The sequence below is a fragment of the Symsagittifera roscoffensis genome, chromosome 3, assembly GCF_963678635.1.
Source record: "Symsagittifera roscoffensis chromosome 3, txSymRosc1.1, whole genome shotgun sequence".
NCBI lineage: Eukaryota > Metazoa > Xenacoelomorpha > Acoela > Convolutidae > Symsagittifera > Symsagittifera roscoffensis.
Genome location: NC_087064.1, coordinates 69540934 through 69563586, shown reverse-complemented (window position 1 = coordinate 69563586; position 22653 = coordinate 69540934). Strand labels below are relative to the sequence as shown.

Genomic DNA, 22653 nt, shown 5'->3' with positions numbered 1-22653 from the left:
AGTCCTGTCGTAATCCAACCCCACGCCCTAGCTCTTTTTTAGTAAACTTTTGTTTTTTTTGTCGTTTGATTTTAAGTTGATAACTCCGTTCTGAAAAATTTGTCCCACTTGCAGAGAAGCCTCCTTTTCTTTGCTCCATTTTCTTCCCTCGCTTCTCAAACCGATAATTTCTAGCCGAATATCCTAGTCACAATTCTAGCCGATAATCCTGGCCAATAACTTAGCCAATAACCGTAGCCGATAATCCTAACCAAAACTACTAGCCGATAATCCTAGCCAATAACCTCAACCAATAACTGTTAGCCGATAATCTTAACCGACAATTCTAGCCGATAACCGTAACCGAGAATTCTAGAAGATAATCCTAGCCGATAAGACTAGCCGACAATCATAGCCGATAATCTAAGCAAACAATCCTAGCTTATGATCGTAACCGATAACCCTAATAGATAATCCAACTCGATACTCCTAGCCAAAAACTTAGCCATCAACCCTTGCCGATAATCCTAACCAATAATTCTTGTCAAAAAATCTAGCCGAAAATCTTAGCCAAAAAGCCGAGCCAATAATCCTAGCCGATAATCTTAGCGGAGAACCTAGGCTAGCAATCCTAGCTTACAGTCCTAGCCGAAAATCTAGGCAATAATCCTAGCCAATAACTTAGCCATCAACCCTTGCCGATAATCCTAACCGATAGTTCTAGTTAATAAATCCAGCCGAAAACTTAAGCCAATAATTCTAGCCAACAATACTAGCCAATAATCCTAGCCAATAATTTCAGCCAGCAATCCTAGCTTATAATCCTAGCCAAAAGTCTAGCCGATAATCCTATGCAAAAACGTTAGCCAACAATCACAGCCGATAATGCTAACCGATAATCCTAACCAACAATCCTAGCTTATAATCCTAGCCTATAATCCTAGCCGATAAGCCTGGTCGATCATCCTAGCCAATAATCTCTAGCCGATAATCCTATGCAAAAACGTTAGCCAACAATCACAGCCGATAATGCTAACCGATAATCCTAACCAACAATCCTAGCTTATAATCCTAGCCTATAATCCTAGCCGATAAGCCTGGTCGATCATCCTAGCCAAAAATTGTAGCCGATAAACTTAACCAATGGTTATAGGCAATAACTCTAGACGATCCTGGCTGATAGTTCTAGTCAATAATCCTAGCCGATAATCTAGTCCAATAATCCTAGCCAACAATGACAGCCAATAACGCTAGCCGATTTTCCTATTCAATAATTTTAGCCGATAAATCTTCTCACCAAACTTAGCCGATAATCCAAGACAAAAACCCTAGCCTAAAATCTAAACAATAACTCTAGCTGTTGATTTTAGTCAATATCCCTAGCCAATAACTTAGCCATCGACCCGCGCCAATAATCCTAACCAATATTTCTAGTTTGTTAAATCTAGCCGTAAATCTTAAAATCTTAGCCGAAAATTCAAGCCAATAATCCTGGCCGATAATCCTGGCCGATAAATACTAGCTTACTGTTCCATCCGATAACCCTAGCCAACAATTCTAGTCAATAATACTAGCCAATAATCCTAGCCGATAATTTCAGCCATCAATCATAGCTTATTCTCCTAGCCAAAAGTCTAGCCAATAATCCTAGCCAAAAACCTTAGCCAATAATCATAGCCGATAATGCTAACCAATAGTTCTAGCCGGTTATCCTAGCCGAAAAACCTAGCCAATTATCCTACCCGATAATCTTAACCAACAATCCTAGCTTATAAGCCTAGCCTATAATCCTAGCTGATAATCCTGGTCGATAATCCTAGCCAATAATCTCAGCCAATAATCGTAGCCGATAATCTGAACAGATAATTCTAGCCAATAACTCTAACCGATAATCGTAGCCAATATTCTTACCCGAGACTTCTAGCCGATGATTCTAGCCGATAATCCCAGCCGATAATTCTAGTTAATGAATCCAGCCGAAAACTTAAGCCAATAACCCTTGCTAATATTTTCAGCCAGCAATACTAGCTTATACTCCTAGCCAAAAACCTTAGCGAATTATCTTAGCCGATAATGCTAGCCGATAATTCTAGCCGGTTATCCTAACCTAAAAACTTAGCCAATTATCCTACCCGATAATCTTAACCAACAATCCTAGCATATAATCCTAGCCTATAATCCTAGCCGATAATCCTGGTCGATAATCTTAGCCAATTAAGGTAACAAATTACCCTTACCGATATTTCTAGCCAATATTTTTAGCCAATTATCTTAGCTGATAACCCCAGCCAATCATCCATGCGATAAACCTAACTGATATTTCAAGTCAATAACACTAGCCGATAACCTTAACCGTTTACTCTAGCCAAAAACTCTAGCCAATAATCCTAGCCAATAACTTGAGCCAATATTTTTGTCAATAATCCTAGCCGCTAATCTTAGCCAATAATCATAGGTGATAAACCTAGCCAATAATCCTAGCCGCTAATCTTAGCGAATAATCCTAGCCGATAATCCTAGACAAGAACCCTAGCCAAAATTCTAATCAATAACTCTAACTGTTAATTTTAGCCAATAATACTGGCTGAAAGTCCCAGCCGATGATCCTGGGCAAAAATTCTAACCAATAAATTCGACAGCTTACCCTAACCGATGTTTCTAGCCGATAATTCTAGCCGATTATCTCAGCCGATAATCCTAACAGATTGCCCAAGCCGATAATCCTACCCGATTAACCTAGTCAATAACACTAGCCGATAATCGTAACCGATTACTCTAGATGATAATTCTAGCCGATAAACTTAGCCAGTAATACTAGCCAATAAATCATGCCGATAATCAAAGCAAACAATAATTGTAGGCAATAAAGCTAACCGATAAACCGGGCTAATTTTTCCAGCTAAAAACTCTAGCCGATAATAGTAGCAGTTTATATTTGCCGACAATTCTTGAGGATAACCCTTGCCGATTATCCTAGCCAATATTTCTAGCCAATAGTTCTAATCGATATTTATAGCTGATTTTTCTCATTAATAATCCTATCGATAATCTTACCCGATAATTCTAGCCAATAATTCTAGACGATATTTCTAGCCTATAATCTGAACCATTAACTCTAGCCGATAATCCAAGCCAATAATCTTAGCCAATAATTCTAGACAATAATTCACGCCGAAATTCCTAGCTGATTTGCATTGGAAACTTTATATTTATTGAATTTAATGTTGCTGTTGAAATTTTTCTCGGAGAAGGTTATAGTTTTCAAATTTTTATTACTTTTTTGCCAAACTTTGAGTCTCGTAAAATTGAAAGCACTGAAAAAACCTAATTTAATGAATTTCATTTTTAATGATTTCAATTTATTCTTCTAGAAACCTCCAAATGATGTAATTAATAACTTTCGAAAATTTAGCACATCTTTCCTTAGCACTCTAGCACTGCATTGCTCTAGCACTGCTTGGGTTTTGGTTCCTCTGATTGTTAATGCACTTACAAGAACGGGAAATATACTTGTAATCGTGAACTAGACATTTGCAACTTCCATTTTTCACTTGGCCTGGAGGCAATGCGACTGCAGTTGCAGCCGATGGTCTGGGTATCGAGTTTCAGTCGCGCCGGATCTTGTTTTTTTCAGGGTCTTTTTTCAAAGAAATTGATTAACTGGACTACAGTTTGTCGGCTTAAGGTTTGTTGGCTTAGTTGCCACACCACAGTTTTTTTGCGCCGTATGCCTTTTTTGTCGTAGTCTCAAATATCGTTGATTAGTTCCTGTAATTTTCAAACTTTAGTTTACCTGCGAAGTTAGTTTTCCGCTTCTGATTTGTTATTTTTATCGTTCAGACGTTTTGTTCTGTTCTAATGGTTTCAGCTCATTTTTTGTTGCTTCTTTGAAAATTTCCATCGGTTTACGCTTGAAAATTGATTAGTATTGTTTTCAAATAATTAAGTCGGTTGGTAGTGTAATATTTAAAATTCAAAGTTTTAATTACCCTAACTTTCTATGACAACCGTTTCCTATAGCGCTTTTTGTTTTTGGATCATTTGGTGCCCAACCACTTGTGGTCGGTTTAGTGAACCCTCAATAAACACTAAAAGCTTGTTTAAGGCTAGTGATTGTTTTTCATCTTTTTTTGAGATTGAATTTTTGGTATTTTCAAAAAACGGTTGATTTTAAAGTTTTTTCTATCTAAAATTATCTTTGGCTTTTTTGCTTACGAATTAAATGGCTTCTATCCATGTGTTGAAGCCAATTAGTTTAAAAGAAATGCCAAAAAAAATTATGTCGTTCAAAAAGTAAATTTAAATTATTTTAAAAAAATTGAAAGCTGGCTTAATGCTGGTGCTTGGTCTCTCGTCGGTTTTTTTATGATTGAATTTTTAGTTTTTCCAAAAAAGTGTTGATATTGTCAAAATTTTTGTAAACCTTATTTTTTTGCATTTTTTGTTTTTTGGATCAATTGATGTATAACCACGGGTTTTTGGCTTAGCAAAAAATCGAAAAAAACTTTATGTCCACATTTTTCTTTCGTGTTTTTTGTTTCTGGATCAATTGAGGATACCCATTTGTATCAATTAAGAAAATCTAAAAGAATGAAAGCTCTTCTAATGTTAGTGTTTGCGTATCTCGTCTATTTTCCTGAGATTGAATTTTTCGTTTTTCCGAAAAACGTTTGGTTTTTTACGACAAATATTTTTTTGGTTTTGTTTTCAAATTCATTGGTTTCAAACTAAGTATTGAAGCCAAACGATTCGAACAAAAATGCCAAAGGAAATTATCGTAAAAAAAACTCAATAATTTTGTTGCGAAAGATCGAGAAAAATTAAAAATCAGTTTATTGAAGGTGGATGTTTTTTTTCGAATCATTTGGCTTCAACACGTGGTTAGAAGCCAATTGATTGTAATTAAAAAAATCAAAAAATATTGTAGATTTAAAAACTTGAAAAAATCAAACATTTTTTAAAAATACGAAAAGTCCAATCTCAAACAAAAGATTATCACTAGCATTGAACAAGCTTTTAGTAATTATCGAGGGTTCACTAAGCCGACCAAAAGTGATTAGACACCAATTGAATCAAAAACAAAAAACGCTAAAGGAAATTGTTGTCACTTATGGTGGGCTTAGTGAACTATCGATAAATACTAAAAGCTTGTTTAATGCTAGTGATTGTGTTCATCATATTTTTTATGAGATTGAACGTTTCATATTTCCAAAAAAACGTTTGGTTTTTCAAGTTTCTTTTTATATTTAAAATTTTTTTCGGCTTTTTTTGTTTTCCAATCAATTAGTTTTTAAACAACGTAATGAAGCCAAATTATTCGAAAAAAATCCAAAGTAATTTTTGTCATGAAAATTTAATAATTTTCGTCATGAGCATTTTTTTGTTTCTGGATCAATTGGTTTTTAAGCACTGGTGGTCAGCTTAGTGAACCCACGATAAATACTAAAAACGTGTTTAATGCTAGTGATTGTGTTTTGCATTTTCTTTTTGAGATTGATTTTTTTCGTATTTCCAAAAAAACGGTTGATTTGATTTTTTCATACTTTTTAAATCTAAAAAATTCTTTGGCTTTTTTGTTTACGAATTAACCACGTGTTGAAGACAAATGATTCAAAAAAAGCCAAAGGAAATTGTTGTCTTGAAAATTCAATAATTTTGCAGCAAAATAAAAAAAAATTTTGATGGTGGATGTTTTGCTGGTCGGGTTTTCTAAGATTGAGTTTTTAGTAGGTCCAAAAAAATTGTTGAATTTTTTTTCAAGTTTTTCACGTCAACAATTTTCTTTGGCTTTTCGGATTAATTTTTGTACAACCAAAGGTTTTGGCTCAGCGAAAGCTCGGAAAATATTGAAAGCCTATTTAGTGCTAGTGCTTGTATTTCTCATCTCTTTTTCGGAGATTAAATTTTTTTGTGCTTCTGATGTTTTACTGATGCTTTATTTCCATCAAAAATAAGGCGAAGCTCCGCTTCGCCTCTGTGTACTGATTGCGTGTCAGCATCTGGTATTGTTATCGCGATCGACATTTGTTACAACTTCGTTATGAACGAAAACTGGAAGTTTCCCTGTATCTTTTTGAGCCTTTTCATCCAGTTTTGAATCTCTTAACTTTCCCCCTTTATGTTGCTTCGTAAACTTGTCACCCTTATGAATAACTAAATCAACGGTTAAACATTAATGAATGCTATACCCTTACCATAACAAACAAGCATACATGACAGTTACATTAGTTAAGTGTCATCATGTGTGCTAATTTTTTTAATTTTTCGTTGCACTTTCTAATGATATCATCGATGAAAAAGGTGACTATCAAAAAAATGTTATCTGATCGGAAATAGATATTTTGTTATTTTCTGTTTTCAGTATTGGTTGATTTCTGCAAGTTCTTACGTATATCAAGTTTCTTTTTAAACAAAAACTTTACTCTATTTTTGCCAATAGAGACTAGGTACTTATGTTCCAATTTTTAGAATGTTTGGGATGTTTTTTTCAGTCAATTTACAATATTTTGAAAAAACGTTTACATTCCACTTGAAAGGTATTGCTGCCTGGAGACATTTTTATCTTGCAATCTTATATCACGCGCAAGCGGCGCATTAATGAGTTCGCTAAATTGAATTGAGGCAAGTCATTTGTTCGAAATATCAGGATACAAAACTCTAAGTACATCTTTTTGTAGTTTATTTTGGCGTGAGGGGGATAAACTGAAATTTAAAAAAAAAATAAAACATTTTGTTTTGCAACGTGTTCATCAATTTTTAAACCCAAAAATTTTTAAATTGGCCATAAATAACAGTTCAAGGAAAATTAACAAGCTGAAGGAGACGGAAATTCAAAACACAATGGTTGATCGTACGCTAAAATGAAATAGAGCAGAAACTTTTGTCTAGTGAAACTTTTTTTGGATTTAAAAAATATTTTTAAAATGAAATAGTTCTTATCAAATTAATTATTGCGTCTTGTTTTTTTTTGCAGTTTGGTATTTACGCTAGCTTGTAGAATTTTCGTTTTGGTTTTGATTGATTATCAACGGATTTAAAGCGAAAAAATCTCTTGTTTGGTTGTTTTTTGCGCCTTCGAATTACCTACTTTGTGACGCCTAGGTAGATTATGCCATGCTAGGTTAATACATTGTTGTGATTTTCGAAGAAAATAAAGGATTATTCATGCTTGAACTGGTTTATGAATTAAGCCAGTTTTGACTTGTCAAAAACATTTGAAAGATCTTCCGTACAATGTGAGAGTTATAAATACCCTAATATTACCATAATTTTAACAAATTATTTCAGCTGTAATCATTTCTTGATAGGGGAATAATCTGGCTTAAAAAGCGTAAAAAAATTCAATCAAGGCAAGTTTTTAATGCTGTTCATTTGGTCCTATAACTGGGTAAAAAAATGCTGAAAACAAATTGTAACAGAAATTTTGTTTCTAATTATATCCAAAAGCTGTCATTATTCAATTGTGTACTTGACATTTAAATAGTATATGGGGGGAGTATTTTCAAAAAAACAGAAGATTTGCCAAGCATTTTGTGCCATAGCCTTCTAATCTTTCAAAACAAGAAAAAATGCGGTTGCATTATTTGGGACTTTAATCTAATACGAGCACCAATTTTTGAGGTTGTTACGAGTTTTTTTTTCCACCATCAGAAACACATCGATGCCTTGCGCTCAAATTTAAGACAATAGTTTCCATTTTGATAAAAGAGTGGGTTTGAACTATTATCATTTTAAACCATAAAAGGCAGATACCTTTTGTGTAGTTTTGTGACTCCATTTTTTGTTCGGGCTTTCCAGGAATTACGGAATATTTATGCTTTGGGTACTTTTTTTAATCAGTCATATTTCGATGATCGAAATAATAGTTTTTTCTTGAATTAAAAAATTCAATTCCCATAGTTAAAAAAATGATATTTTACTTCAATTATTTTTGAAAAGTTCTCGGGGGTTGAAAGTACCAATTTGGCCATGCTTCGGATTAATTTATGCGCGCTGTTAAAATTTCATTTGTGATGCTGAAGGCAATGCGCTATTTATTGATCTGAGCCGAATAATTCTACACTACAAAATTGTTGCAATTTGATTTGAGGCAAGCTAATCATTCGTATTATTTTTGTACTACTCAAACTCACACTTGTTGTTTGATATTATTTAAAATTGTTGGTTTTCAATTTGTTTTCTGCCAACAATTAATTAATATTGGTTAGGGGGCAGTCGGATCATTCAGGGTTTTGTCCTGATATACGAGCAATCTTGTTCCCAATAGTTGTGTATCATTATGTATCATGGCGAGTTTATCCAGCTGAGAAACCGTTCCAGATTGAATTGAGGCTAGCTAATAGATGCGTTAATAAAGCAAAATCTAACGCTTTGCAGTTAACATTCAGAATGGAAAAATTTTCAACTTTTTTAATCAGCGAATTTTTAAACCAAATTCGGGCAAACTGATCAAATGCCATTGCTAGCATTCAAGGTTTTGCCTTGATATGAGCTTTTTTTAGATTTAAGATATCTTTTTTCAAAAACAAATATGAGGATTTACCTCAAAAAAAATTTTCTTACGATGATATCGATTCAAGAGCGTTTCTGAAAATTAAAAGTAATAGCACCTGTCAAACACGCAAATAATTTGAATTAGTAAAATTTCTCGAAAGGCAACTTATCTAAACTCATTATTAAAAAATACAAAAAAAAATTGCGAGAGGTATTTTGGTTTGCTTGTATGATCATAGACGAATACAACAATTATGGTTAACATTGTTAATACGTTTGTAACTGCCGGAAGAAATATATATATTTTTTAAAATCACATTTAACTACTAATTGACGTTCAAATCTCATTTTAGTTTGAGAACGGTTTTCGCATTCTTGAAAACGGTTCAATTGATGGTCTAATCAGTATAATATATGCAATTCAAATCTTGATATGCTGATAGTGAAGTGTTTCAATAAGCTTACTATAATTTTGCGCTGACACTGATTGAAATTCAGACTGAAGACGAGTAATAAAACATCTTTATTTGGATCGTTTTTAGCACTCGTTTTTAACGTTTTTTGATTTTTTCATTCTGTTTCTTGCTTTCCGAGTTCTTGTAAGCGTTAAAGAAAATTCAAATTTTACTATTACGCATGTTGAATAAGTAACTTAGACAGTCTTAGTTATCAATGCATCATTCAAAAAATGCGTCTATTTGCGTATCCTGTAACGAAGTTTTTTTAAGCGTCCCCCGGCAAAAATTAAATCGGGAAAAAGTTAGTAGCCAACAAGAATTATCAAATAAGGCCAAAGAGTTTGGTATCTTCAAAACAATTACCCGTTCCAAGAAAGGGGGAATTGTTAAGTAGATTTAAGTTAGTATATGCAGTAAAAATCGAATTTTAGATACAACGATTTGGTGCTAATTTGCTTTTATTATAGGGGTGGCAATAATTGTTTAGTAGACACCATAGGGGGGAGGGGGGATCTGCACTTGTTAAGTGGATCCGAGGATAGTAAAGTAGATCTAAATTAGCCTGGTCAGATCAGCACAAGTAGTTCTTCATCACTCCTTATAGACTGACATAGCTTCCGTTCTTCACAATCCCCCATAATTTATTCAAACCCTCTCTACATCCTACAGGAAGCCCAGTCTGACTCTAATTCGGCCATCAGTAAAATGTCTTCGTAGAATTAAATAATTTGGCTGCAAAAGTGTGTTTATTAGCTCAAAAAGTAGTTTACAGCTGGTCATCTCTTAAAAATTGTGTCCATTAGCATTATTTTTATCCCAAATTGCCAGTTGTCAGTGACCTATTTTTGGGCGCAGAATTTTTCAAGTTCACTTTATGATCTCGTGTGTATCATAAAAAACGGTGAGTTTAAGATCACTTTTACATCCAGTTATACTTAGTAGTTATTTTTTAAAAATGCATTGGCTGACAAGGATAGCCCGTTAGGCCTCCGAACTTTTTGAAGAAAAATCAGATTTTTTTCTTAATATTTAGTTGGTTTTCGTTAATTAGCCATTGAAGTAGGTGAAAAAACAGCAAGAGAGATATAAAAAAAAATCTCGTCAATGATAGCTTGAAAAACAGAAAAATTCAGAGCCTTTTTCTCATTCCATTTCTGAAGATTTTTTTTTGAGAATCCAAATCACGTGAAAAACGAGTTACGGCGACAATTTTCAATCGGACAACCAATCGTAACAAGGCATTGGCAAAGTGAACCAGTGTTTCTCGCTTAATCTATTGTTACGAATTGTCGCTTCTTACCAATTGTCGCCTCTTACCAATTGTCGCTTGTTACGAATTGTCGCTTCTTACCAATTGTCGCTTGTTTCGAATTGTCGCCTGTTACGAAATGTCGCCTTATGAAAAAAAGCGTTAATAGGACAACAAATTTGCCCTCTACAAGCGTTCTTGGCTAAAAAACACTTACGCCGCTGTTCCACATCATCTTTAGGCAGAAAGTAGAAGAATTAAAAGCGTCATTTTTTCAGGCATTTTTGAATTGTATACGACGAACTCCTTTGTCGAAAAATCACTTATAATTACTTGACTATTCATAGTGTTCCCCATCGGAAACTCATTTTTTTTATAAATCGTTTTTTTTTGTCCAATTTGTGAAAATCAGTTTTGTGAAAATTGTGTATTTCTTACCAGAAAATTTCAATGAAATTTTGTTTTTGTGCGGTGCAAAACTGGTCCGGAACCCGCGCCCCCTATCGTGGATCATTATAAAATATTTTGTATTTTTTTGGAGGCAATATTTTAAAATTGCAAGATAATGAATTATATTCCACTTAAAACGTCAATGTTATCTTTTATAACTGATCATAATAAATTAAAATCGATTTTTTGATACATTGTAGATGAAATAAATAAACTTGCATCAAAATCAATCCAGTTGCTGGTTAGTTTCATTGCAACGTACTAGGTTTCGCAACTTTTTTTCATACTTCGCATGAAATTTTTGTTTATTTCTCGACTTTCTTAATTCATTGCAGGCTAACATTTCAAGTAAAGTCAAGTAAACAAGTAATTAAACCCAAGTATTTTATTGATAGAACTATCTCTGTAAAAGATTTCTAACTAACCAATCATAATACATAACTAACACTTACAATAATTTGTAAGGCTGAAACTATTCATAGTTTCAGCAACAGAACAGAAGAAAAATAACTTAACAAACAGTTGCTCTTCTCTAGCAGAGTTTTCGATATCTTACCTCGCAAATACCACTATACACTAGACTTATTGAGACTAGGAAATATAAGAGTAAGATTAAGATTGGTATTAGACAAAGAAGTTGCACGAATCTATCCGACCGAAAATAAGATAGCGTGACAAACAGACGGTGCACCTTATCTGAAATTACTCTATGAGTGAGCCACCCCGGACATAACTCATCTTGTGCGACCAAGAGGGTCGAGCAAGACATCAGCTAATTTAGATTTAGTAAAGTCAAAATAGACCTAAGGTCTAAGATCTAAACACAACCCAAAAATAATAAGAAATTTTGAAAACTTACCTCCATGTCTCAATAAGTCTTATCAATACCAACGAGTATTCAAGCTTACACCAGATCAAAACCTAAACAACGGACCGAGCTTCTACCTCCTGAAACAAAGGAGCAGACTGCAACAACTACTTTTCTACAAGATTATCAATTATCAATGCAGTACATTTTCTTTCACTTATATGAAATAAACTACTTGGGGCAGCAAGATTTATTTCCAAGCTATACACGTCTCAATGATGTATAACTAATAATATATAATAAATTAACGACTGATAAAAAAGAACAAACGTCGTTCATTCCCAACAATCTGCAGTAACAACTTTTTTAAGTTTTAAAAATAATTGAATGAAAAATACAAAAAATAGTTAGTAAAATATTTTAAAGTTGTTTTTATCAAACTCATAAAAAAGTTCATTGCTTCTCAAAAACTCATACCCTCTCACCAATCATGTTTCTTTCTTTCTTCATCTAAAACATTACCATAAGGAAAGATTTATCTAAAAAATTTAAGGTTTAAATGATTATAATTTTTTGAGTGATTATGGTTATGTTTTAGATAACAACATCAATCTAAGTAAAAAGTAATTAATATTTCATGAGTGAATTTATTTCAAAACTTTTGTATTGAACTCATCACGAGGAATGTGCATGTCGTTGGAGTAATGTTAGTTCGCAAAATAAATTGTGCACCTTAAAAAACGAACCTATCATCGTGAAAATCCTTTGCGACGAGTTCAAAGGTAATGAAAAAATGATACAAATGAATCCTTGGCTAAAACCGTTATAATTTATTTAGATTGAATTTAGATTGTAATCGGAAGACAATGAGGGAACATTTGTGTTCGGGGTGTTTTTTTTTTCACATAAGTTTATATTTTTTATTTAGAGTTTTTTGACGGGTTTTTGAATTATAACTCGAAAGATATTGTTGCCTTGAGTTCAATTTGAAACATGAATATGTTACCTGTGATCATTTTTTGAAATTTTATGACGGGTTTCAGTTTTGAGGTAATCAACACATGCGGTAATCAACACAAGGGATTTAGTTTATAATCTTAACGCGTTAGTGGAGGTTCAGTTAATCTTAGAAATTGTTCCAAATATATTGGGGCCTCCGTATCCAGTAAGTTTTCTGAAACAGATCTGAAATTTTCAGATCTAATTTTCAGGTCTGAAATAGGTTGTGAAATGTTTAAATAACGCTTGGATACTTTAAGGATTGGTTATTTCAGATCTAATTTCAGGTCTGAAATTTTGTTTTTTCTTGGTTACTTCAGATCTGAAAAATCAATGATTCGGACACAGTTTTTGCTATTTTTGATTTTTCTTAGCTTCTGCTAGCTACCAGCAGGTACTCAGCAAAGTCTCAAGCTGGAGACTGCCGAAGCAAGTTAACCCAATTAAAAGGTAAACATTGGAAACGCATAAGTAGCGCATAAAAAACAAAAATTTTAAAAACAGTTTTCTAACAGTTTTTAAAAACTTTTTAACACAGTTGAGCAGGAAGTTTGTTTGTGAAAATATTCGGAAACTGTTTGTGAAAATATTTGTCAAACTGTTTGCAAAAATATTGGGAAGTTTTCTGACCGCTAGTTAATCTAAACATAATTGTGTATTGCAGAAACATCAAAAAATAAAAAAAAATCCATTTTTTGCTCGAAATGCATAAATTATAATTTAACAAAGGATTTTTCAGAACTGATTTCAGATCTGAATTTTTGTTTTTCAAGGTTATTTCAGATCTAAAAAATTTAATTTCTTATCAAGATCTGAAATAAATAATTTAAGATCTGAGAATCAACTTGTGTAAGAAATAAAAAATTTCAGATCTTGCACAGAAAATCCCCTAGGTACGGGCATGCTACTTGATTTATTTAATACTTTGATAGATGCCGAATTAATCACTTTGTACTTGACATAGCGTGAAGCGGGATGGTTTTCAAACAAAAATTTTTAAAAAATGCATAGATTTTTTTAGAGCGAACACTACATCATAGTGCACTACATCATAGTGCTTTGCAAAATATTCGAAGCAGTCTTTTCATCAGAAAAAAATCTCTTAATTACTATAAGAAAAAAATGCCACACAAAAGAAAAAAAACAGAAAAACTCAGTTTGAAGATACGTTAAAAAAGTGGCAAAAAAATTGTTCAATTCTTTTAGAAAAAAACTGCAAAATAGCTAGAGCAGAAGCTTTTTACTTACAATCAATTATCTCATAGAGTTCATATGATTAAAAGGTAAAATTTGGTAACATAATAATCCGTTCAATTACCAGATACCACAAAACACCGTGACAATTTCATGGCACACGTTTAAATTGAAGAAAAAACACATCTATCGGACCCTTCCTCCTCCAAGTAATTTAAAAAAAAACGAATTAAGTCGAAATTGATTTTCCACATAACTATTCAAACCACTTAAGGTAGAAAAAAACTTAGTATTAGTGTGCGTGTTTTACACAAATTGTAACAATAGTTCGATTGATATACATATCTGAAATCCTTTTCACTCGTGATTCGATTAGGATTGAAAAAATCCCTGTGACAACAAAGCGTGTTAGACAAATTGCGAGCAAGGATTATCAAGTTGAGTCGCGCTTCATCTTACTGAAGAATTTTTATTGACTTTTATTTTTTTTTATTTGATTTATACAATTTGGAGGCTTCTAAGAATTCTTCGATTTGACTTATGTCGGCGCGTACTCGGCTAAGTTTATATTTATAATTGTTCCGACAACTCGAATCTGCTTAATTTTTTTCTTTTTTTTTTCCATTTTTTGTTTTCCATGCAAAATCAGCTACCACGCGTTATCATCGGAAAGAGTTCAGTGATACATAGTTGAGAGTTGAGTGATAAATAGCTCAGTAAAAAGTTTTTAAAAACTTCTCTGTGTGGAGAAAAATCGGTTTGGAATTTTTGATTTTTTATCTTTTTTCGAGTAAGCCAGCAGGCTTACAATAGCTTGTTTTAATAGCTTAATTTAAGCGTTGAATTCTTTTTCCAATTTTTTTTATAAACTGACTGCCGAATATGCCTAGGCTCTAATTTTTTGTTCAGATTTTTTGTTCACCAAGCAAAAAGCTACTAAAATTTAAATTTTTAAGACTAAGGTCAAAACTATCTGTGCTACTTGCATAGTAACCGGCTATCCCTGTATTTCATTGGACTTTGCAATAAAACAGGTCGGAAATTTCTGTGGTAGTTGCTTAGTAACCATAGATATAACTGTCAAAATGTTTTTTTTGTTCTAGCACTGATTTCTGTTATCATACTGACATTATGTTACTGCAGGACAAAAATAACTCTCAGCTTAAAAACGTAATTGATTCTAGTGTGCCAAATGATTTTTGAAGTATATTCCAATTAGTCCATATGTAGTTTAACTGAAAAAAATTAACCAAGCTGAAAGGCAATCAAAGCAAATGGAAAATCAATTACCTTGTGTTAACAATCCACTTAATTTGATAGACTGTTTAGAAAACAGAAGCGCTTTGTCTGAAAAAAATTGGTTTGTTTTTGATTTTAGTCTTAATTTATTTTGATTAATTATTGCCTACCAAAATATCACTGAACGCATATCTGGCAAGTATTTTTTGATGATCGCGCCAACAGCAAAAACTAGTATAACATATGAATTTTGCTTTTCTGGCATTTGAAAGTCTTACATTTTTCTGTCAAAAAATTAATTATGTATGTGCTTATGAAATTTAAATAGAAATTTTGAAATTAAAAAAAATGAGGTAGCGTAAAATTTTTCTTCTTTGAAAATAGTTTTTATGCAATTCTGATAAATATGTTGAAAATAATTTTTGTCCCATTTTTTCTTGTCAAATTTGAAAAAACTTCAATCTACTTTTTCACTCTTAGCCTAGATAATTTAGGTTTTTTTCAGATTTTTGATATTTTTACTTAAGTTTTTTGAGTTTATCGTTTACTGATAACAAAACTAGAAAGTTTTTTCAGAAGTTTTGCCATTTGACTTCTTTTCATTTCAATGAAAATATTAAATTTTTATTTGTTTTTGAATTAAAGTTTTTTAGATTGTCAGTTCCAAAAAATGATTCGAAGAGTAATTTTAGGAAATTTGAAAAATGAAAAGTTTTTGTGATAGTCGTGTGACTTTCAACAATTTTGAAATTTTTCGTTTTCCAGATTTCTGAACATTAAAAAATCCTGAAGTAATTCCTGCTGAAATAACAACAAATGTTTAAACTTAAATTGATAAAAAAAATTACTTTTAAACCTTTTTACACTCAATTTTTGAACTTACTAAGCTTCGGAAAAATCACTTTGATAAGGGCATGGTTTAAAACTTATGTAATTTTAAGTTGAAGGGATAAAAATACCACTTTTTGCGACTGAGCCTGGGGATGTAAAGGAATTGAGCGCAAAATTGGATTTTTCATTTCAAAATGTCCTGTACCACGAAACGTGCGTGAATTATTTCGAGTGTGATGTCAAATATGACCACTTTTGAGTTATGGTTAGAACTCTTAAAGCTATTTCAAAATACAGTGCTGATTTAAATTAACCGGACACAACAAATAACATTGAAAAATTTAAGCGCTTTTTTCTCAAATTTGGTTAGGATTAGACAAAAAGTGGAGAGAACAAAAGTTGTTGAGAACTTCACAAGAAATATTATGGTGCAGTTTTGTCAGCAAATAAAAGAACTAAAGTTGAAAGGTCATTTTGGATTTTTAGCTGATCAAGAATTACTTTGAAACTACCAAGTTAATTGATAAAACATTTATGTCAAAAGAAATCTTCTACACAGCTCAACAAAAAGTTAGAAGGGTACAACTTTCAGAAATGTTTATATGAGAATAAAAGATCATATTTACTTTATACAAATCAAAGTCTTTGGGTAAAAACAAATTTCAATAGTTTTTTTTTTGCAAATTTTTGACAGAATTCCCCTTCCAAAGCTTTGTTGATCTGTGTAAGAGGTTTCTTTTGATAATATTTTCTTATCAATAAACATGGTAGTTTCAGCTTGTTTTTTGACTGACTAACAAAAACTAAAATGACATTGTTTTGGTGTAAAATGCTGGTTCGGTATTTCGGAGAAAAAAAATGCACCATATTAGTTCTGTTGAAACTTTATGCAATTTTTGTTTTGTTCACCTTTTGTGTAATCTAAACACAAATTGAGAAAAATGGGATTGATTTAGCAAATTTTGTTTGTTGTGTCCAGATAATTTAAATCAGCACTGTACTTATAGTTGTAAAGAAACACGTTTCTGAATGTTTCGTTTTCCCGATTTTAGTCAGGGTAGAGAGGAGTATTTCATTTCTTATTTAATCTAATTTTATTGTTATTAATCTAAATTATTTTTGCAAGAAAATTGTATCTGATAAAATCTTTTTTTGCTAGTCAAAAACTGCAAATTTGATTTTACTGTTTTTCAATGCGTTGACTACTCATTTCAAAACGCTCTTTGTTATTTGCTGATCATCAATCCAAGTTTTGTTTAAGTGATTTTTTTGAAACCAAAATTATTGAAATAAATGCCTAAAAATCTACAATGATACGTTTTTGCTAATCAAATCCGCATTAAGAAAGTAAATAAAAGAAATATCAAGCTATTAGGTTTTGATCTCGAATAGTCCCATTTTCTCCGTTTGCAGAGCAATTTAGTTCTACCATTAAACCAACTTTTCTGTATTTACTTATTTTTTGTTAAATTATTTAGATATTTTTTAGTTAAGTTTTCACATTTTCCTTGCAAAAAAAACATGCAAAATGACATATTTAAAAAAAATCAAAACAGTTGCATAAAAATTTCAAGTTGACCAAATATTCCAATCATACAGATGCTTGTCTGAAGCTTCAAAACCGAGAAAATTGTGCAAACAAAACAAAACAAAAAATAGAGAAATTCGTATGTGTCAGTGTATATGTAACCGTTTGTGTGTGGATGCGTGCGTGCGAGTTATCAAACTCCTCCTAACCCTAAATTTTAGGATTCAACCGAAAACTTTTAATTGTTATTTCATTTTGCTTATCCGAAAACCTTTAATTGTTGTTCATTCGAAAGTTAGGAGCGATATTGGCTTAAAATTTGCTCAAAAATTGGGGAAGAAAAAAGCAAAATGTGGCTAAAATGGAATCAAGTGACTTCCCGTACTGAACTTTTTTGTTAAAATCACATCTGGACATCGAAAATTCATACAATTTTGAGATCTGTATCAGTCCTGTGGCATGTCTCTTTTTTCGCTGTACATGTCTGAATCAGACGTGTACAGATATGATAACTATGGAAAAAGTCAGGTATGATCATGTCTGCTTCACGTCTGGCCCAGGTATGATCAGGCCTGTCCCAGGCATATTTCAGATCTGACTTATCATGATCATAACTGGACCAGACATGATCATAGCTGACTTTACATGATCAAAACCGACTTAACATGATCAAACCTGAAGCAGACATTATCATACCTGACTTTACATGATCATACCTGGACCAGACATAATCATGCCTGAAGTTGCATGATAAGACCTGAAGCAGTCATATCATTATGTTAGCATAAGACCGGGGCAATCCATGAGTCAACCGAAGCAAGTTTCGGTGTTAAATCGAGAAGCAAAAATCAGTTTTATATTGGTGCCAGGCAATGCCCAGCATGCCAGATATTAAGCTAACAAAAACAGATACCACACATGATCTTAGCCAAAAGACCGAGAAGCGATAACTGAAACAAAAGATCTTTTTTCTACATGCCTCAGACACAACAAAGAAACAACAGCTTGGACTTTTTTAAACTATCCGATTGGATTGGGAGCTAGGTCGCTCCCGAAACAATTCATACAAGATCAAGGTAAATAGTTAAAAATAGGCAGTCATTATGATTCTTTGCTTTATCAAAATACCCTGCCGGCTTGTAATTTTATCGTAAGACTACAGTGGACTACATTATAACCATCTGTATTACTGCCGTTACATGGCGCTAAGTTTTCTACATGATCAGACCTGAAGCAGGTATAGCCATGTCTGACCAGGTATAGTCATGTCTGACCAGGTATAGTCATGTCTGACCAGGTATAGTCATGTCTGACTCAGGTATAGTCATATCTGACCAGGTATAGTCATATTTGACCAGGTATAGTCATGTCTGACCAGGTATAGTCATGTCTGACCAGTTATAGTCATGTCATATCTGTTCAGGTACAGTCATGTATGACTCAGGTATAGTATGCAAACGGCAGAAGTGATCACATGTAAAAGAGATATGCACAGAGCTGGAAAAAGCTAGTGTCTGACAATTGTATGATCAGACGTGAAATTGTGAGAAAAGTTCGATACGGGTTTTACAATTCTTGAGCATTCTATTTTCTATTAAAAGTATCAAACTTTACCCGTGCATCTTTAATGAGTAACTTATTTCTTTTTTGTTTATTAAGAGCCCCAAAATTTTTTTTACTGAAAACTGCAAGCACTGAAACTGAGATACACGTTGATCGCTGAGTTCGTAACAAGCTTATTCAAAGCATAAACTTAAGATTTTTAAACGGAATTTCGTTTTGCAGTTATAGAGTTTGCTGCATTTATAATGATTGAAGGTTTGTTACTAGCTGTATTCATTAGCAAAATAGATAAATTATTATTGTTTATTTTAAGCATGAATAGGAAACAAAACATGAAACGCGTTTTGACTGACAAGATTAGGTTCCCGGCCATAAATGGCTTAGTTGCGAAAACTTGGAGCGTTGTATATTAAACAACCTGGTTTTTCTGTTGTTTCATACCGAAACAATTTTTCCAAATAGCTTATGCAACTCTTGACTTCATCACAATTTGATAGTCGTGCGCAATAACTTAGCAAAAACGGAAAGGGGAGACAGAGAAGCCGTGCTAAAACTTGAATTTAGGAACATCGAGCAAGGGATTGATTTTTAAAAACAGGAGTTGGTTTCAAATCTGAAAAACAAAATTAAAGAAAGTCAGGATCATTTCCTTAAATGCATCTTAAAAGATTCCTTATAAAATTTCCAAATTTCATATTTTAGAAATCTGCTTCAGAAGTTGTCTAAAGTCAAAGAACTGAAATAGAGTTTACAGTTCTCGAAATCTCTCACTAGCTTCAAAAAAGCAACAAAAAAGAGCAATTTGCATCAAAATTCAGCCAATTTTGCAGAGAGCCTAAAAGCCATGAAGCCGACGACACTCTCTTCATCAGTGATGTCCTCTCCTGTGAACTTCTGTTCAGCCATGTGGCTATTCGTAGCAGTGATGATCCTCCTCGCTGCAACCGTCTCATCTTCCAGATTTGGTCAGTAAGATGTTCTAAAAAATCTAGAATATTCTAGAATGAGAGTAAATTTTTCAGAATTAAAAAGAAAAATTCATGACAGATTTTAAAAAATACAATTGAAAACATAACAAGACTGCTCGTATCAGGGCAAAGCCCTGAATGTTCTGACTGCCTTTTAAGGTTTATGGAGCAGTAATAACATTAAAAAATTAAATGTAAGAAAAAATAAAATGAAAATTTTTTTTCTCTAAAATTTGAAATTTTTTATGAAAATCATCCCCCCACACGCCATATAAAGTACAAAAGGATAAATTTTGCTCCTTGTAACAAACCAATTATGGCGAATAAGCTTCTTTTAACCAATTTGAAACGATTTCTAAGACGGATTAACTCTCCGCTTACGCGTTAATAGCGCGAAATATATCGCGCGTTAATTGTCCCAAATTGGCCAAAATGGCAATCTTTAAACCCCCATAACTTTACGAAAAATGATCACAGGTGAAATATCTTTTCAAATTTGAGCTCAAGACAACAATACCTTTCGAATGATATAGAAAAATTCCGTCAAAAATGGCTAGTTAAAAAGTCGAAATTTGTCTGAAGAAAAAAAAAACCCACCCCGAGCACAAATATTCCGTTACTTTCGTATCGAAAGTCGGAACAAAAAGAAAAAGAATTCAAAGTTTAAAGCATAAAAGTTACCCTCGTCCAGGAAGTTTTTGATAGTTTTTATCGTTCTCAGATTATGACAAAAATGCAAAATAAAAAACGGTAAAATGCAATCTAGGACGTCCACTGTGAGGTTTTCTCCAATTTTTTAAAATCAAATCTTTTCCGACTCTATGCTTTTTCATTTCTAGAAGCAAGCAAAAGTGGTGTCTTTTTGAATGCTGACTTTTCTTTTTTCGTCGCAAAAAAAACGAAATCGAAGATTGAGTTTCATCTTTTATTAAGATTGAATGTTTTAATCAACGGCAAAAATCAGTTTTTGGGGCGTTTAACAGAGAACAGTATGTTTTTGCTCTTTCACACGTGTTCTTTCACGACAAGGCATGAATGAAAAATGAAATATTGGAACGCATCAACGAAAAAAGAAATCATTTGCATAGTTTCGCACACTTTTCACAATTTACCGGGCTCTTTTTTTGAAAGAAGCACGATTATAACAATTGAAAAACCAAAAACAAAGAGAAAGAGCAAAAAAACATACTCATCAACAGTTAGAACATAGTTGAAGATGGCCTCGGGCAAAAGAGCCGCACTCGGGCACTTCGTGCCCTCAGGCCGGGCTCTTTTTCCCTCTCTACTTTCAACTATGTTCTAACTATGTTCTAGCTACTACACGAAGCCAACAGATACCTGCGCTAATTTTATTCCTTTCTTTTTTTCAGACCCCGAGGACAACAAGCGCATGTACAGAGGGATTGGGAAGAGAGAGTCATCATATGGGGGCGTAGAATGGGTATATCCAACTTACGAAGAAGAATTTGAACCGAGCCAGAAGAGACTGAAGATGCCGCTGGTCTACAAGCGACTCAAGATATTCGGCCAGCAGACTCAGCCCAGACCTTACTGAAGCTGCATAAAAAGCAAATCGGTTGATGAGTCTACAATGTTAACAATTAATGATGATTATCTTTTTGATCAATTATAAAAAATAAGAAATTGTTTTCGGCTCAGTAGATTCAGGATAGTTCAGTAATAACGATTTTAAAAAAATTTCGGCAGAGAATTTCTTGAATGTTCAAAGGCAATTAATAATTTTGGTTTTGCGAAAATTGTAAATATACTAGAAATATAATCAGGAGTGAATGTCGCATTTTCTCAGGGGTAGGGGCGGATTTTAAAAAAGAACTTTTTTGATCTTTTTTTTAGATCGACTAAATTGATTTACTGAACTCTCCCTTGTCACACTAAAGCCCTAATTTGACTAAACTTTTTGCGCTGGAGGCAAATCTTGAAAAAACGGGCCAAAAAAGACGCTTTTAGGCACTTTTTGGAAGGTTTTAAGTCAAACAATTGCGTTTTAATAGTAGTATAAATTGGCGCCAAAGGGTTTTCAGGGTCGATCAGCAGAATTTTTAAAAAACGTTTTACTATAATAGTACTAAAGTGGGGACCAGTTGGGTGGTCAGTGGGTCGAATCCTTAGATTCAATTGTTTTCAATTGTAGACTCAATTTCTAATTCAATCAAGCAACACAACACAACACGACTCTAGCCGAGAAACGACATCACTATAGTCACCCATATCAGAGAACTTACAAATACTAACAACAAAGTTAACTAACCACGTGTCATTACTTATGAGATAACAAAACATAAATGACGACGCAATTGGATGCCGATTTGATAGTTATAATCAGCGCAGTTTGTGATAATCATTTGGCTGCAGTTGATAAATAAAAATTGTTATCATCAGTTGTTTTCAAACTGGCCAAAATTTCATGATTTGTTTCGAGTTTGATTAAAAATGGCAGGTACATTAAAAAAACTTTTCAGCCGTAAATCAGGTACTGCAAAAGACAAAAAGATCCGACTACAATTTTTTTGTCAAGAAAAAAAATCGACAAAAAAAACAAATTCGACTCTGGTCAGTTTTGCCTTTAGATTTTTGTAGTTCTTGTGCGTATGAAGTAAAGGAGCAAACAGTAGCCCAGAACAAACTACCAATGGCTTCATTATTTTTAAAACGATAGCGTTTCTTTAACTTAAAATAAAATGAAGATCAACTCTTCCTTGTAAATTGTTCTCAGAAGCTTCATTTTTTAACCTATTTTTCTCGACACTTCGAAATAAAACTTAGTTGGTTTGAAATTTTGATAGACGGGCAAAAAATCATTACTAGGCCAAACTATGCTCTCATAATTTGCTCAGTTTGTTATGTATGTCTCTGGATTCAGCTATAAGCTTTCA

At 33.0% G+C, this 22653-nt stretch overlaps 1 protein-coding gene and 1 pseudogene across 11 annotated transcripts in view; one reads left to right on the top strand and one right to left on the bottom strand.

The window, feature by feature from the left end:
* LOC134841478 (uncharacterized) overlaps positions 1-22158 on the top strand; it is a 55523-nt gene extending 33365 nt beyond the window's left edge. For 7 of the 11 annotated variants that reach the window (XM_063857497.1, XM_063857488.1, XM_063857491.1 and 4 more), the window contains exons 2-4: positions 19494-19756; positions 21130-21335; positions 21912-22158. In XM_063857497.1, coding sequence (XP_063713567.1) covers positions 19636-19756; positions 21130-21314 — 306 coding nt within the window. In that variant the 5' untranslated portion in view covers positions 19494-19635 and the 3' untranslated portion in view covers positions 21315-21335; positions 21912-22158. Of the gene's footprint in view, positions 1-7955; positions 8069-9537; positions 9832-14965; positions 15065-19493; positions 19757-21129; positions 21336-21911 lie in introns of those variants that run through there. The other 4 variants (XM_063857494.1, XM_063857492.1, XM_063857496.1 and 1 more) reach the window with 4 other exon arrangements.
* On the bottom strand, positions 18009-18176 carry LOC134843006 (U2 spliceosomal RNA; annotated as a pseudogene).
* Positions 22159-22653: the final 495 nt, after the last annotated feature.